The sequence below is a fragment of the Pleurodeles waltl genome, chromosome 3_1 (genome assembly GCF_031143425.1).
Source record: "Pleurodeles waltl isolate 20211129_DDA chromosome 3_1, aPleWal1.hap1.20221129, whole genome shotgun sequence".
Lineage (NCBI taxonomy): Eukaryota > Metazoa > Chordata > Amphibia > Caudata > Salamandridae > Pleurodeles > Pleurodeles waltl.
In genome coordinates, this window is record NC_090440.1 from 1,675,049,257 (window position 1) to 1,675,066,283 (window position 17,027).

Sequence of the window (17,027 nt, forward strand, 5' to 3'; positions counted from 1 at the left end):
AGATGTCAAATAGCACTAGTTACACGTTTTTGGAAAACACAAGCATGGTTTTCAACTATTATGGAAATGCTGATAGAAATCCAATATTTGATAAGGTAATGCGAAGGTCTTTTACAAGGACTGGAGAAGGAAGAACTTCCTTTAGTGGAGTCAGGGTTACTCAAACTTCTAGATTGGAGGATATCATGAGTTCAGGTAGATTCACAGGCTTTTGGGGAACAGCTACAAATTTACTCATTGAGTCATGGGCACTAGGAATCTCAATGAGTAATGGGCACCAATAACTTGAAAGGCATGATATGGCAAGTATGGTTATGTCGGTGCGTGGAAAGGGATTTGGATCCCATGAAAGCAGATTAAGTAAAGGTGGCATATTTCTTGGCAGAACTGTTTGAAAAAGTTTTATTAGATAGAACAGTTAATTGGTACAGATCACCTGTTGCAGCAGGAGATTAATTAAAACAAGGAATGTCAGTGGGTAGAAGTCCATTAATATGCAGGGCAATGAAAAGGATTCAATTGAAGAGACCGCCTACAGCAAAATATCAAACATTATGGAATGTCAATTTGATATTACAGTTATTTGAGAGCAGGCCAAGCAACAGATACCTGGAAGTAAGAGAACTAACATGAAAAATGAAAACATTATTATGTTTAATTTTGTTCAGACGAATTACAGATGTAATAGCATTAGAGGTGTAAAAAAGATTTTTTCAACCAGATGCAGTAATTTTCAAAATTTGGAAAATAACTAAGACTCTGTCACACGGTGATGGATATCCCGCCTGCTGAAATATAAATCCCCTTATATCCTATGAGATTTATATTTTGTCGGACAAAATATCCTTCACCTTTGTGACAGAGTAACTTGTTCCCCAAGATCTCAATCAGGCCCTCTGTCTGGTTCAGTATTTTACCCAAGATTTGACAACTCTTCAAATTTGTGTATGGTTAGATGTATAAAAGAGTATGAAAGTAGATTGATGGAGGGATGGATGGATGGATGGTTGGGAACCCCGACCGCTGACTAGGCGGTCCACCAACCGAATTACAATGTTGGTGGTTTGCTGAACTAAAGACCACCAGAGTCCCGCTGACACCGCCAGCCATTTGCCGACCACCTTGACAGCGGCTGGGGAATAGCAGCTGTCAGAGGGCAGTGCAGCCAAAGGGACCGCCGTCCATATCACAAGGTGACTGTGGGGGAAGACCACCTGCTTCGAGATGGCGGAATTGAAGGAAATGGGGTGATAGCCACCCCCCACCTCCTCTAATTACCTTCAATATCTGATGTGGACCCCTTCGTCCAGCCCCCACTTCACATCAGCAACTCCACCCCAAAAAAAGACCCCCAAAAAAACAGGAAAGTACCTATCGTATTTTCTGCCATTGATTGGACTGGGCATTTATGGCCCACACTCCAGCAGTAGAATGGTACTTGTGCAAAGTATTTTAACACGTGTCATGCATATGTGTACATTTTGGAATTATTTGGTCAAAAGGTACACACCTCCCTCGACACATATGGAAAAATATCCCTTTATTGCTGACTGCGTCCACTGTCGTCTGGAACATCCGCCGCTGGGCTAGCGGTAACATTCTTGGGACCACCGCGGCACGACCACCAAACTCGTAATCAGGCTCAAAATTTTATGCACAATGCTAGCCTCCTTTTCTTTAATAGAATTGTGATTCTTTATTCAATAAACTTTTAAGAATCATCAATCTCTGCCCATTTCATGCATAAATACACATTGGGTGCAACAGCAACCATTACAATACATACATTCTAACTTTTAGATTTCACGCTTCTTGTGCAGATGCCAGGATATCATTGTTTGTTATGTCTGGGTTGACGGCACTGCTGTTTGCAAGTCTTGTTGTTACCAGTTCTTTAAAATATACACACAAAAAGGGCTTTGGCTCTCCTTAAAGGAGTATTACTCTCTTCATCTTATATTGTTTGTTTGGTGGATTACTCCGCGTCCCATCAAGTGCTTGCACTATCCTACAAGAGGGACTGTTTTACATTTCAAAAGTAAAGTGAATCAATACACATGGAATTCTTTATCTCACAGATGCACTGTATACAGAAAGTAATAGGTTGTTGTTTTGTTTTGTTTCACTGCAGCAGGCTTTTGTTAACTAATGTAGTCAGGCCTAAAAATGCAAGCCAGACATCGAGGCTCTGCCAATGTGTGTTTTTATAATATACAATCCAAACATTGGAATAAATCAGAACAACTGTTAATGTGTGATTTTATAATATGCATTCCAAGCAGTGGGACAAATTAGAACAATAATTATTTGTTTCTCTGAACTTCAACACTATTTTTACAACTCCATTACTAAATCTCAATTTCAGGTTTGGTTGATTCCCACTATACACTGCTTGCAGTAGAGTATCTTTGTTATTTTTACAAAAGGAGTGCACAGGGTACCTTTGGCTGTTTTGCACATCTCATGTAAGTGCAATTTATCTAACAGTATTACTGTGGTAGTACTGCCATGTGAATTATGCTAGGGTAACTCTACTTGGAGATACCTTTCTTTAGGACCAGTTCACCTATCATATACTGTAACTTAATGATAGAAAAAGGTGTCTGTTGTTGCAGAAACTCTACTTTCTGGCTAAATAATATGCAATGGCCTGCTTAATATCACACTGTGCATACAGCACTTCCTCAGATGCAAGTAACTAGGAATAAACATGAGCAATAATACAGCTTCATTACTATCAAACTCAAAACTTTAATCAAATTCACCACAAGGATATACGGCTGTATTTTGTCTCATTCTATTAAGCACAATAAACGGCATCAAGGCCATGAAAGGACGGCAGGGTAACTTTCAAGTATGATGCAGATCAAGGACTTAAGACCCAAAGGAACATATTCTTCAAATCTTTCAAGTTATATTAAAACACAGATCTCTTATATAGCTAGGCGTCTTCCTTATGCTATAACCTTGGGTATAAAAGTTTGACTGAACAGTTCTGCATACAAACTCAGAGAAAGTACGGCACATGAAGCAGGATAAGGTGAACAGCATAAAGAAAAAGGGTTCCAATGTTTTACTAAACAAGCTCCAGATCCATTTCATTTGAAGAAAGAATGCATCCAAGTAGGCAGCAAAAACTGTTATGCAGATTTTCCATGTGGTTGTTGGTATATGTACATGATGGTTCCGAAGAAGTTCAGAAGCAAAGCTGTGTTCAGAGACAGTATACCAAGGTAGCTGACTCTTGTGATCTTATTTACCGACACCACACACATATTGACAGTGGTTTTGGAGCCTGGTAGCTGATACAGATTTGCATACTTGATAGACTCTACCATCTACTGGTTGGATCCAGAAAAGATTCCCCGCAGAGGTAGCCAGAACTCAAAACCTACTCTTATTCAAAGTTCTCTTTAGATTGTCATACTGAGGTGTTGTGCGGCATCAGCACAAAAGCCACTTTGCATCTATATTTCACATGACGGATGGATTAGACCTAAGTACATTTATCAAAGACAGATAACCATGCCAGTGGTGCATGTGATGGTGTATCGGTGTATCCTAACCCCCACCCACACTGGATGCCCATGTTGATATGAAGGCACACAAAGGATTTGGAGTTTGTGGCTGCCGAGGTAGTGGTGGACTCAGCCAAACTCTGGCTAGGAGCCTCACATGGTCTGTAAGAACTGCATCTTCAGCCCGGAACAGATTAGGAAGCCTGTCGGCCACAGTGGCTAGGTAGGAATCAATGCTGCTGGGAGCCACTTCTGTAGCAGTGAAAGGGGCGGGAGGCAGACTGCGGTTGGTAAGGGCAAAGGCCTGGCTGTAGCTCTGAAATCCTTAAAAGGTAGCAGCTGTGAGTCCATCTTCTCACCAAAAAGTCGAGAGCCATCAAAGGACATCCCCGAAAAGCCAGTGGCTCCCAACCAGGAATAGCGCGAACACAGAAACACAACAATATGATGCAGAGTGCTGAAACTTATCAGACACTCACCCCCTGTCACAGATCTGGGTGAAATCCATCATTCTTATGCTCACAGTGCCACCCCAGTTTGAACTCAGCAATATGCAAATCAGTCTTGACCCTGCTTCCCATAGGAACAGTCCTGCCCACAGGCCAGATCCTCCCAGGACTGGCATCCTGGGACTGGTTTCGGGGTATCACCCCTCATCAGCCAGGTTAGCTTTAATCCAGTGGCACAGTGAGCAGGGGACCCATGTCTCGGCATACCCTGCCACTTAAGGTGAACATAGCAACACAACATGATGATGAACAGAGTCTCATTATCTCATAGCTTCAGAATAATTTACATCTGGCAGGAAGTGCTTCACAATAGTAGAAAAGCATTTTGAGGGTTATATTTCAGGTCATGTGCAATACATCTTTGATGGCCACATGTCAGTTTATGAGAAGAGCAACATTAAGTTCCCCTTTCAACTTTTAGGTAGCAATGCGTAATGTCTGTGGTTTACAGGGCACTGATGTCAACACTACTAATCAATGCTCCAAGTGTTTCTATTCAACAGCTAAAATATGAAAAGCATTAATACTTGAAATTTTGGGGTACCCTGAAAGGCACTGTCTCGGGGTGGATGAGAAACAGTCAAGAGTTCTTCTGTCTATGAGGTTTGTTAAGACCTTTGTAACATTTAATAATTTGCTGTGTCAAATGCTGCTAAGAGGCCCCTTGGATGCTTTGTCATGGATTTTTCAAAAAGTAAAAACTCAAAGAGGACTAACTAGTCACAGGCAATATTGATCCAGTCAGTATCAATGTCTAAATTATTGGAATTCTAGAATTAAAAGTACTGAATTTATAAAGAGTTTAAACATTTGTTAAATGTACCTGCCATCAGAATACTTGGGTGTGTCTGCAGCAAGCAGGCTGATAGAACAAAGAAAAAAGGCTGAAAATGGTAACTGATATCCCTTGCAGCCATATGCCTACCATGTCAAAGCAAATATCCCTAAAGTTTTGATGTCTTGAATCTGCTTAACATTTAGGAGTTGAAGTTCAATGTAACTTGCTAAATCAACACACACTTTCTTCTGATGAGATTCCTCAGACAAGTTAAAGTATCAACAGAAAAAGGGGGATGCGGTTATCTAATACTTAACATACTTAACATATAGTTGACCAGGGGGCAGGATGTTTTGGGCAGGAATCTTGAGTCCATATGAACACTTCAAGTGATCTTTGGTATCCACTGCAAGAAAGGCTAGATGCATTTTACGACAGATGAACTTGTTTAAAACTATATGCAAGCTGATCTCTTCCTCACTGCAGTGCTCACCATGCTCCAAGTGCCTTAGGCTACCCGAGTTCAGGGGAGTCCCCTGCGGTTCTTAACAGTTGTTAAGTACCACACCCAATAACTGGAGTGAAGAGTTAACAAGTGCAATAACTCAAACTTGTAGTTGATGTTTCTAACCTACTAAGAAGCCAGAAGTGCACAATTTCAACCATCATTTCTCCTACCCATGTTGAGTTAAAAGGGGATGTACCAACTGGTTACTGCAACACAGCACAAAAGTAGAAAACAAAACAAAGTCTTAAGCAAAAGCTAAAGCCCCCATATTCCATCCTCTAACTTGCCCACTCCACAGGTTTCCGGGTGCATCTGCAGAACAGAAGGTGGGAGAGGAGAGAGTGATGGGGCATGTGGCATGTGGTATGCTACAAAGGTGTCTGTGTGTATTCTGATCCACAAACAACTTCTACGGACAAGCAGGTGCTCAATACTTTGTAAAACATTCGGAATGAATTTGGAGTTCTCTGGGTTCCTGGCAAGGCATAAGCGTATAGATTTTGGATTATGGGAATTGTATAAGAACACCCAATCTTCTCATACTTTATGTGGAATGTGAGCATGTACATCATCTGCAGTTTGAAAATCAATCCTATTTCAATTAATGTACTTGGGAAGAAAATATTTCCAAAATAATTTGGGTGGCGATCACACCGAACATGTAACATACAACTGCATAGCCGCAAAAGGCAAGACTCAGTGACTCTTCACAGACTACAAGCCATGTGCAGCTTCCCTGTGAAACAGTGCCATTAAGCCAAATGAGAAGGGTAACAGAGTCACTGCCTAAAACACAGTTCCATCAAGGAGTACAAGTTTTAAGATTGATTTCATCTGTTTCACCTTCACTGCTAGTGAGAATAAAAAGCATAACATCAACAATATGAAGTCCAACTCAACTTAAAACAAAAAAACTCAAATGAAAAAGTGATATGAAGAACATGATCAATTTAGGAGAATATGATGGCCACTTAAAAACAGTAAAATCAAATCTAAGTCTGTATGTCACAGTCAGAAGTACGGGGCAATTTGAGACGATGCAGGAGAACTGCCATGCATGTGAATGGTGCTAAATATGACACTGGATGATGATTTTAAATATTATGATAATAAAACATTATAGATGTTGAGGATCTGCATAAATAATTAGATGAGTACACCTGTTCTTGCCTACCTCAAAAATGAAAGATTTAACAGTGAGTCACACACTAGCATAGATGAAAATCCACATAAACTTTGCTTATGTTACCTGTAAGGTACTGTTCGAAATTATGGTCGTTTCTGCTTCAATATGCTGTGGTGGCAAGATAGGAACAAATTCCCCTGTCTCTTCATCTAGCTGAAGCTGAGCCAAAAAGGCTTTTTCTTGCTCTTGTTGAAGTGCTTCCAAACGCTCCTGCTCAAGTTTTTTCTGCTTCTCCAATTCATATTCCTTCTGTCGATGACAGTAATCAAAGACTTCACGCCTTGCTCCAAGATCTATATCTTGTCTCCAGAGAATGTCGATCAATTCCATGTCCTTGGGAATAAAAGGAAGAATGAACGTAATTAAATACAAATCTAGAATATACCGGACATTTATCAGGCAAGTGGTTACTTCATCTTATTTCACAGACCTGCTTGAAGGATCGTAACTATGTAATACTGTAGAAACTGTCCTAGTTCAATATATTGAAATGTAGAACAATAAAGAGCATAAGGACAGAGTAAGAGGTGCTAAAACAATCCAGAAAGAGGAGGAGTGTTGCAACCGATATTCACATGTCTCTCATATTCATCCATGGTTCACCATCACTGCACTGTTCTCTAAGAGTAATCATCAACAGGGTTCAAGATGTCAGACCTGGACACCCACTTTAGGCCTTAAGTTGCTCCACTGCCACCATAAAATCCAAGAGAATAGTCTATTTTTGTATCATATTCTATGCCATTAATTGTGTTGTTGCTCTGCCATCCAATACAAAACATCAAAAAGGGATATGTTTAACTAATAACAATCTAGAATAAATAACCACCAAGGAAATCATACAAAATACAGGGATCAGTCTAAATCAGCTAGGCACTGAGTTTCAGTCCAACATTACAACTGCGATCTCTGAAATGAAGCATAGATTTCTCCCCTTTAAAACCTTCAAAAAGTCTTGCCTTCTGCAACTCCTTGGTAGGTCCGACTAACAAGCAAAAGTGCATGTTTATATTTCAAAACTCTCAAACACCTAACAATCTCCTTCAAATAAAACAGCATGTCATTCATCCCTAGTGTTATAGTCCCGAAACAGAATATGCATTGCAACTTTGTCAGCTAAAACTTTCATATTAGATTGATTACAAGGAAGCAGCCATATTGAACTTAACATTTCTACAAGAATTTGAAGTACACCACATTGATGAAACACAGTCCATGAAATCCTCATGTTTGAGTGCTTGACTCTAAGAGATGTCTATCCTTGGCCAACAAAAATTAAGATTTACTGAGAATATATCAACTATTTTTAGGTTTTGCTTGAAATCACTGAATATAAAAAAGTTGGGCCCATATGTATACTACTTTTTTAGCGCTGCGTTTGCGTCGTTTTTTGACGCAAAATCGGCGCAAACTTTCAAAATACAATTGTATTTTGTAAGTTTGCGCCGATTTTGCGTCAAAAAACGACGCAAATGCGGCGCTAAAAAAGTATAAATATGGGCCTTGGTGCTTACTATTCATAGTGAGCTTATCGATACAAAAATTACCATAAGGATGTACTCCTGTAGTACACATTTTTAGTATGGAGGTGTAAAACCTTTTTATACAAAAAGGCATCAATATATGGAAATTTAGACAGCATCAACCGAAAATCAGTAAAAAAAAGGTTATCCAGTTTAATCACATTTCGCTTCAACAATTAAAGTGCTGTTAGAATGTCTGTGTCCGAAGGGCTTCATATTTCACTTAATACAGGCAAGGCAGAAGTGCTCTTGAGACCTCTGCTCAAAGCAAAATGTCTTAAAGTTAAAATGCATAGAAAAGGAGGGAGCAAATGCATTTTTGCTACAGGAAAAGTTCAAAATATTTTACTATAAGCGCAATTTCCAAGCCCCAAAGACCCATAAAAAGAACAAGTGGAACAAGTTACTTATCTTTGGTAACACGCTTTCTGCTGGATACTCTATTTGAATGCAGACTCTTCACCTTATGAATATTCCCCAGGCTTAAATGGGGTTGTGCAGCTCTATGTTAATGTTGCGCTCTAGTATTGACAAACGAGCCTCATAAAAGCGCCGTCCATGTGAGCGGACATCAGTTTCTTCTGCAGATATGTCTACGCTCTCAGGTGCAGGTTCCATCACTAAATTTGCATGGTCAGTGTGCAGATCTCTAGAGAGGTGGATTTTTAATGAAAAAGAAAGAAACGGGGAGCAGGGGTGTGGTGGTGAGGAAGCTACTGAAGGTAAATAACTTGTTCTTCTGTTGGATACCTCTAACCGTAGATTCCTCACCTTGAACAGATATCAAGGCAATACCCCCCTAAGGTGGTGGGTGTGTGGAACAGCTCAGAGTAAAACATCCTGCGGACCCAAGTGGGCTAAATTACGATCTTGACAGACCTTGCTGATGAGGCAGTAGGGCCTCATGAACTTGTGCAGCACTGATGTATAATGCAGCTTGACAGATATTCAGGGCAAGCACTCCATGTACCAGCGTAGTAATAGCAGCCTTGGTTCGAGTGGAATGAGTGCTAAATCTGTCAGGTAGTTGTCTCTTAGCTAGCGAATAGCAGAAATGAATGGAGTACACTGTCTATCCAGCGATGGTTCTTTTCTGAACTCCGTTTCCTTTCTTTGTTCCCATGAAGTTTAAAAGAGCTGATTGTCCACTCGATGGTCTCCAGTACGATCAATGTAATAATTGAGGGCTGTTTTGAGATCCATACGATGGAGTCTTTTCTCCTCTTTCCAGAGCGAGGCGGGGAAAGAAGGTTAGAAGGGTGATAGTCTGTCCAAAATAAAAAAAATAAATCACTATTTCTGACAGGAATGCAGCTCGAGTCTTTAGCACCAGTCTGTCTGGGAAAAAATTTGCAAAAGATGACTTGGCCAAAAGTATCTGCAGCTCAGTTACATGACAAGCTGTACCAAAAGGACACTGTTTAGGGTGAAAAGAGCAGTTGGCAGTTATGCATTTGCTCAAAGAGGGTGCACAGCAAAATAAAACGTGAGAACTAAATTCAAGTACTACTGTGGAACATACGTTGTAAACCTTTAGGAATCCTTATCACAGCAGATGATTTAATCAAAGAAGTCTGACCCGTCAATAGTAAAAAAAAAAAAAAAGTGAAAAGAGACAATAAATAGCCTTTAAGAGTGCTCAGTATAAGGCCATTATAAGCCAAAGATAACATAAACAAAAACACCTGATAGTTCGGCCTATAATGGATCCATCTGGACATTGCCATAGCAATCCACAAGCATATCCCAGAGCTCAGTGTGCACAGACTTTATGAAAGGTTGCAGAGCTGCCAAGAAAACATTAACAAACTCAGAAGGGAGATTAAATGGAATCAGCTGCCATCACTCAATCTCCACACATGGAGGTGCAGGTTGCACAGGGGATTGCAAGACCCTGTTCTGCTGTTAAGAGAGAAGATCCTTCTGAATCAGCAGCTTGACTGGAGAACAGATGTGCATGCCCAGGAGTCCTGGATACAAAATTCTCCTGGCCAATCCACGGCCACAAAGATGACTTACATCCGAGCATTCCTAATCTTTTTCAGAACTCGTGCCCGGTGACGCAGGGGGTGCAAAGGCATACAGAAGCCCCAAGCTCTGCTCTAGGTGGAATGTGTCTAAGAAAGCCTTACAGGGAGTGCAGAATTATTAGGCAAGTTGTATTTTTGAGGATTAATTTTATTATTGAACAACAACCATGTTCTCAATGAACCCAAAAAACTCATTAATATCAAAGCTGAATATTTTTGGAAGTAGTTTTTAGTTTGTTTTTAGTTTTAGCTATGTTAGGGGGATATCTGTGTGTGCAGGTGACTATTACTGTGCATAATTATTAGGCAACTTAACAAAAAAAATATATACCCATTTCAATTATTTATTATTACCAGTGAAACCAATATAACATCTCAACATTCACAAATATACATTTCTGACATTCAAAAACAAAACAAAAACAAATCAGTGACCAATATAGCCACCTTTCTTTGCAAGGACACTCAAAAGCCTGCCATCCATGGATTCTGTCAGTGTTTTGATCTGTTCACCATCAACATTGCGTGCAGCAGCAACCACAGCCTCCCAGACACTGTTCAGAGAGGTGTACTGTTTTCCCTCCTTGTAAATCTCACATTTGATGATGGACCACAGGTTCTCAATGGGGTTCAGATCAGGTGAACAAGGAGGCCATGTCATTAGATTTCCTTCTTTTATATCCTTTCTTGCCAGCCACACTGTAGAGTACTTGGACGCGTGTGATGGAGCATTGTCCTGCATGAAAACCATGTTTTTCTTGAAGGATGCAGACTTCTTCCTGTACCACTGCTTGAAGAAGGTGTCTTCCAGGAACTGGCAGTAGGACTGGGAGTTGAGCTTGACTCCATCCTCAACCCGAAAAGGCCCCACAAGCTCATCTTTGATGATACCAGCCCAAACCAGTACTCCACCTCCACCTTGCTGGCGTCTGAGTCGGACTGGAGCTCTCTGCCCTTTACCAATCCAGCCACGGGTCCATCCATCTGGCCCATCAAGACTCACTCTCATTTAATCAGTCCATAAAACCTTAGAAAAATCAGTCTTGAGATATTTCTTGGCCCAGTCTTGACGTTTCAGCTTGTGTGTCTTGTTCAGTGGTGGTCGTCTTTCAGCCTTTCTTACCTTGGCCATGTCTCTGAGTATTGCACACCTTGTGCTTTTGGGCACTCCAGTGATGTTGCAGCTCTGAAATATGGCCAAACTGGTGGCAAGTGGCAAGTGGCATCGTGGCAGCTGCACGCTTGACTTTTCTCAGTTCATGGGCAGTTATTTTGCGCCTTGGTTTTTCCACACGCTTCTTGCGACCCTGTTGACTATTTTGAATGAAACGCTTGATTGATCGATGATCACGCTTCAGAAGCTTTGCAATTTTAAGAGTGCTGCATCCCTCTGCAAGATATCTCACTATTTTTGACTTTTCGGAGCCTGTCAAGTCCTTCTTTTGAACCATTTTGCCAAAGGAAAGGAGGTTGCCTAATAATTATGCACACCTGATATAGGGTGTTGATGTCATTAGACCACACCCCTTCTCATTACAGAGATGCACATCACCTAATATGCTTAATTGGTAGTAGGCTTTCGAGCCTATACAGCTTGGAGTAAGACAACATGCATAAAGAGGATGATGTGGTCAAAATACTCATTTGCCTAATAATTCTGCACTCCCTGTATTGGAAATTCCAGCACACAAAAGTGTTGACACTGTGTGTTCTTGGTGGCGGTAAACAGACTGAGCCAGGGTTCTCCCCATTGCTGGAAGATGCCCGGCAACACATCCGGATTTAGATGTCATTCATGAGCCACTAAGCATTGGTGGATGAGTTAGTCTACACTGGGATTTAGAGATCCTGCCAGGTGGTGCATAACCAGAGAAATGCCCTAGCATAGGGCTTCCTGTCATAGGACTCAAGGCCTCATCCCACCCTGCTTGTAGCAGTACCACACAAAGTAATATTGTAAGTGAGAACCTGTACCAGTATTCCTTTGATAGTTAGGAGGAAGAATGTTAATGCCAAATGGATCCCCGTCCACTCTCACAGACTGATGTGGAGTCTGGTTTCCGCTGGAGACCAGAGTCCTAGCACACTGAATCCTAAAGACAACAGAACGTTTGACATTGACTGCAAGTGGTCTAGAACTGCCTGGTTCAACCCTGCCTTCAACAGCCGTTGTTGAGGTAAGGGATGATTGGGACACACAATCTCCAAAGATGTGCTGCAACCTCCACCATCGATTTCGTGAACACCCAAGGGGTACTGGTGAGGCCAAAAAGGAGCCAACAAACTGAAAATGCTCCTAGCAAATGTAAATCTCAGACAGTGCCTGTGGCATGCAGGACGATGAGGTGGAACTAAGCATCCTGCAGGTCCAACGCTGCCATCCAGTCTGCAGGATTGAGGGCTGGCAGTATCTGCGTCAATGAAAGCGCCTTGACTTTGACCTTTCACAGAAAGACTTTGAGATAGCAAAGGTCTACAATAGGAAAAAGATCTCTCTCCTCCTTTAACACCAGGAAGTATCAGAAGAACCATCTTTCTGGCCCTTGCTGCAAAATGGGCACACGTTCCTCCAACAGCTGCCCTGATATAGGTGGAAGGTGCAGCAGGGTAGAAAGGAATGGGAAGGCATTCCACCAGTGGGCATTCTGTAGTACCCACCTTTTAAAAGTAATGTTTTGCTATCCCTAGAGAGAATATTAGATCAGGCCTCCTACATGGTGGTGATGTGCTGGAAAGCACACACTAAAGTAGCTTTTAAGTTGTGGTTGTCGGAGTAGGCTGTTGACAGACCAGCATGTTGTTCCTGAAGGTCTGGGTGCTGCATTTGGAAGCTGTGGACTCAACCTCGAATGGGCTGAAAAGTTTGCTGCTCAAGAGGTGGGATATGATGTTGACCGTATTGAAAACACCTGGCATTATCCCCAAAATGGAAAAAAGTGTTGAGGAAATTGAAAAAGCATGCACAGAGCGACCAAAGAAGCAAGCTGTGGTGCAACTCTCTTGTGTCTGCTCTAGGGTGAATCCTCCTTCTCACCAAAGAGGCGAAAGCCATCAAGGATGCCAGGACAGCCCCACAGTAGCCTGTAGACTTCATCCAAGCATGGTGCTTAAGCATCCCTCTCATGCCAATTGCATGGCTCCAGCCATCGGTTGTTTCCAGGCCAGACAGTGTAACAACTTTAGAAGCAACCAGTCCAGCAGTATGTGCTAAAGACACCAGCACTCTAGGACCCCACCAAGATCTGATCGAACATGTCCAAAAAAGCATGGGTGTAGTGGCAAAGAAGGCAGCTGCCATTCACTGAGCGTATGGCAAGGCTGAGAGAAGAAAACATGCCCTTGCCAAGGTTTCCATCAGTTTTGACTTACAGTCACATGGGGCTATGTGGAAGGCTTTAGGGTTAACCCTACAGGTGGACACTTGAACCACCAAGCTCTCTGGCGTAGGATGCTGCATGGGAAATGCAGGGTCTCCTGGAACTGGTCTGTGGCAACAAGCAGCATGCCTGCTGACAAGGGCCAGAACATGGTGTTGCCCACATGCCCAGGAAAGTGTCTGTAAGGGCCTCATTAAAGGACAGCAGAGGTTTGGTAGGGGTTGGCTTGGCAGAAGGACCTCTGCAAGGACATTAGTCTCAACTTTCATAGTGGGGCGCTCCAGGTCAAAGACCTGTGCAACTTGTATGATCACTTCTGTTTACCGGGGGGAGATCCTTCTAGCATCTTGGGAGATGTCTAAAACACCAGCATCTTTTAATGCTTCATGCCAACTGTCCTCATAATTTTGTGAGACAAGTTTGCCTCCATAATCAAAGAGCTGACTGGATCAGAATCCGATCTGAAGAGCTGTTGCAACGTATATGCGGGGCCATGGGGTAAAACAAGTGTGTCAGAATGAGAAGGATTTCCAATAGATTGGGCTCGAGTGGGTTTGAAATGAGGCCTGAGCTAACATCTAGATGCTTTTGGCTTGAGTCTGAGACCAATTTAGGGTGCATCTTCCCCTCTGCTGTCGACACCACTGTTGATGTCAAAGGAACCAGTGTGGGAACTGACAACAATGTCAGCACCCGAGCCAATGTAGAACCAGAAGCAGGTTGGAGGGGCACAATGGCGCCAAGGGCAAACCCACCGGCAGAAGGCTGACTGGTGTTCAAAGATGAAGCAGATGGAACCAGTAAAGTGACAGAGAAACAGAGCATGGCCTCCCCAATGGCCTCAACCTGCTGTGATATCATCAACAAACCTGTAACTTTGGTGTGCATAGGGACCAGTCTCAGAATCAGCTCTTTATTTGTTCAGAAGTGAGACTGGCTAGCACGCTGATCCCCTCACACCTTCTCTAGCGACCGAGAATCACAGGAAGAGGCTGATTCCCACCTGGATTTCTTCTTCGTGGACTTACCTGAAGACTTAGACTGTGCATAAGATCTGCCATGGGAACAACTTGTGGAGTGGGACCTCCCTTTTCACCTTGATAGGTCATGGTGCAGAGTTGTGTAGTGTTTAGCAACATAGAGCTTCACCTCATGATCCATACGGTCCTAGGGTTCATTGAGGTGCTTAAACATTTCCCTTGCACACTGGTAAAACATTTTTTGAAAAACTGAGTAAAATGTGTTCTAGAAAGGAGTGGTGTTCCAGATCTGTTTCTGAAGCAGCAAAAAAAAGGACACAATACCAGCATGCTTGATGGCGCGTATATGCAACTTTGCTACTCATTTCTGGAGGGGAGGGCATCGATGCAGTCACACAACCCCACTTGCCGGCACGCAGAGGTAATGCTTTGGGTTTCCAGATCCAGTCTGATGCTTGGGGAATATTCACAAAGTGAGGGATCTGTGGTTAGAGACTATCTATATGCAATTTGTCTCTGCTAACACTCTTTATAGTGGATACTCTGCCTCCAGATTCCTCACCTTTAGAATATCCTAAAGCACTAGGATGATTCTGGAGAAATGTTTACCAATGCTCCTGCACACCGATAGAGGGCACTGTGTGACTATGGGGTGAATCTGTGCGCCAACATAGGCAACTTCAATACAGCAATTTACACTCCCTTGCGTTACATACAGCTTTAACAACATCAGTAGTAAAATGTAGCAATACAATTTGAATTAGCTGTAGATTTTATGATTCAAGAGAATTACGTTAGATATCTTTGGGTCTAGATGCCTGGGGATCTTTTTTTCATAGGTCCTAGTTGTTTGTTACAGGAAGTCAGTTTTCTCTGTGAGCTATTATGAGTCAATTCAGTTCTTTCAGCAAGCTGCTATGAGTCAGTGCTGATCCATGCCCCAGGCCTCTTGCCACTTCCCTTCTTGCAAGAATTAGGGCAACAGCTGTGAATTTCCTGATGTTAGCCAGAATATCTTTAACTAACCCAAATAAAGCTACTTTGAGAATAATTAGTAAAGAAAGATCAATAACTTTTGATATTGTCTCAATAACCTCTGTCCTGTATTTTTCTATAGGCATGTACAACCATTCTAGGTCCAAGAGCCCCACATCTGCAACATAGAATCTTCTCCAAGCCAGCATTTCATCAGGCTTACAGGAGTGTCATTATTTCAATGTATGTATTTAGAGAGTATCATCCTGTGTCTGCTGTTCGGTGAATTGGACCCAGAATTTTCCCTCATCGGAAATTTGACCATACAGATTTAGATTCCATTTGTCTCTAGAAGACACTGCAATTTTTGGGGCTTTGTCCTGGATAGCGTTACAAAGGCATGATGCTATGTGTTTCGCATTCAGGGGTAAATAAAGAGAGTTGATCCGAAGAACACAAAAAAGGCCAAAAGGGCTGCCAGGTGACTCGAAATAAGACAAGGCTTTGCTGGGGCAAAGAGAGAACAAGCAATAATACATCTGAAAGTTTTGCCTGCATGAGATCAGTATGACAAGCACCACATTTTGTTCAAGGGCAGCAGGCTGCAAGGATGACTTTAACTACTGGGACCGGCAGATCAAGTGCACTTAACTTTTGCTCCTCAAACTCCACGAAGGTGTAGGACCCTCCCGCGTTACTAACAAAAGAGGTCCTCCACAATCTGGTAGCCAGATGAGGGGGCAAATGCTCTTGTTCAGGAACTCTGTCCTTGCCCAGGATTAAGATGACTCTGACCTGTTCTGTCTTGATTTTCCTCAGACCTCGAGGCAGGAGAGGTAGTGGTAGTGGGACTGTGTCATTTGGCATGCATCTGCCAATCACATTCCTGGGGGAATTCCACTGCACAGTAGCTGTGACACTGCACATTCTTGTCAGTGGCAAATAGGTACAACCAGGACATGCTCCTGTGATCAAAGCTGTCCGTTACCATAACGAGATGGAGAGGACATTCGTTATCCACCTATCAACATCTGCTCAGCTCATATGCTCTGGCACTCACTGATCCTGCCAACTGCTTAGCTACCAGAAAGATAATCTGATGGTTCAGCCACCTCCAGAGATGTAGGGCATAGTGTCACAGGATCCAGGACCACACTTTACCTCAGGCTGTAGCAGTACAAAATGGCAGTCGTGTTGCCCATGAGAACTTACACTAACCTCCTCTTGATGGATGGGAGGAAAGCTTTAAGAGCCAGGCAAATCACTCAAAGCTACAAAAGATCTATGTGGAGTTGGCCCTCTGCTGTGGCCTGGAGGCATCTGATCTTCTTCTACGTGACCCCCCACATCCCAGCTCCAATCCATCCATCACAAATCTCTGGGAGGGGCAGGGAAAACAGTCTGTCTCTGGTCAGACTAGTGCTTGTCATCTAGTACTTCAGATGATGTGCTGTCTTCTGTGCGAACTGAACTCAGTCTGCAGGTAGCCTTGATGTTGAGCCCTATGGATCCTGACATCCACTTCAAGACCTGTGTATGCCACCCAGTGTTCAGAATGAGGAAGCTTTATGAGGCCAGTAGTTTAAGATTTCTCAGAGGTGTCCTCAATGAGTCACAGGATTGAGCCCAAAACAGAATGTCAC

The 17,027-nt window shown here is 42.6% G+C and overlaps 1 protein-coding gene across 2 annotated transcripts in view; it reads right to left on the reverse strand.

Annotated features, from left to right (window-relative positions):
* Positions 1 to 17,027, reverse strand: part of NFE2L2 (NFE2 like bZIP transcription factor 2) — a 166,148-nt gene that overhangs the window by 56,646 nt on the left and 92,475 nt on the right. For both annotated transcript variants that reach the window (XM_069225419.1, XM_069225420.1), the window contains exon 2: positions 6,563 to 6,832. In XM_069225419.1, coding sequence (XP_069081520.1) covers positions 6,563 to 6,832 — 270 coding nt within the window. The remainder of the gene's footprint in view (positions 1 to 6,562; positions 6,833 to 17,027) is intronic.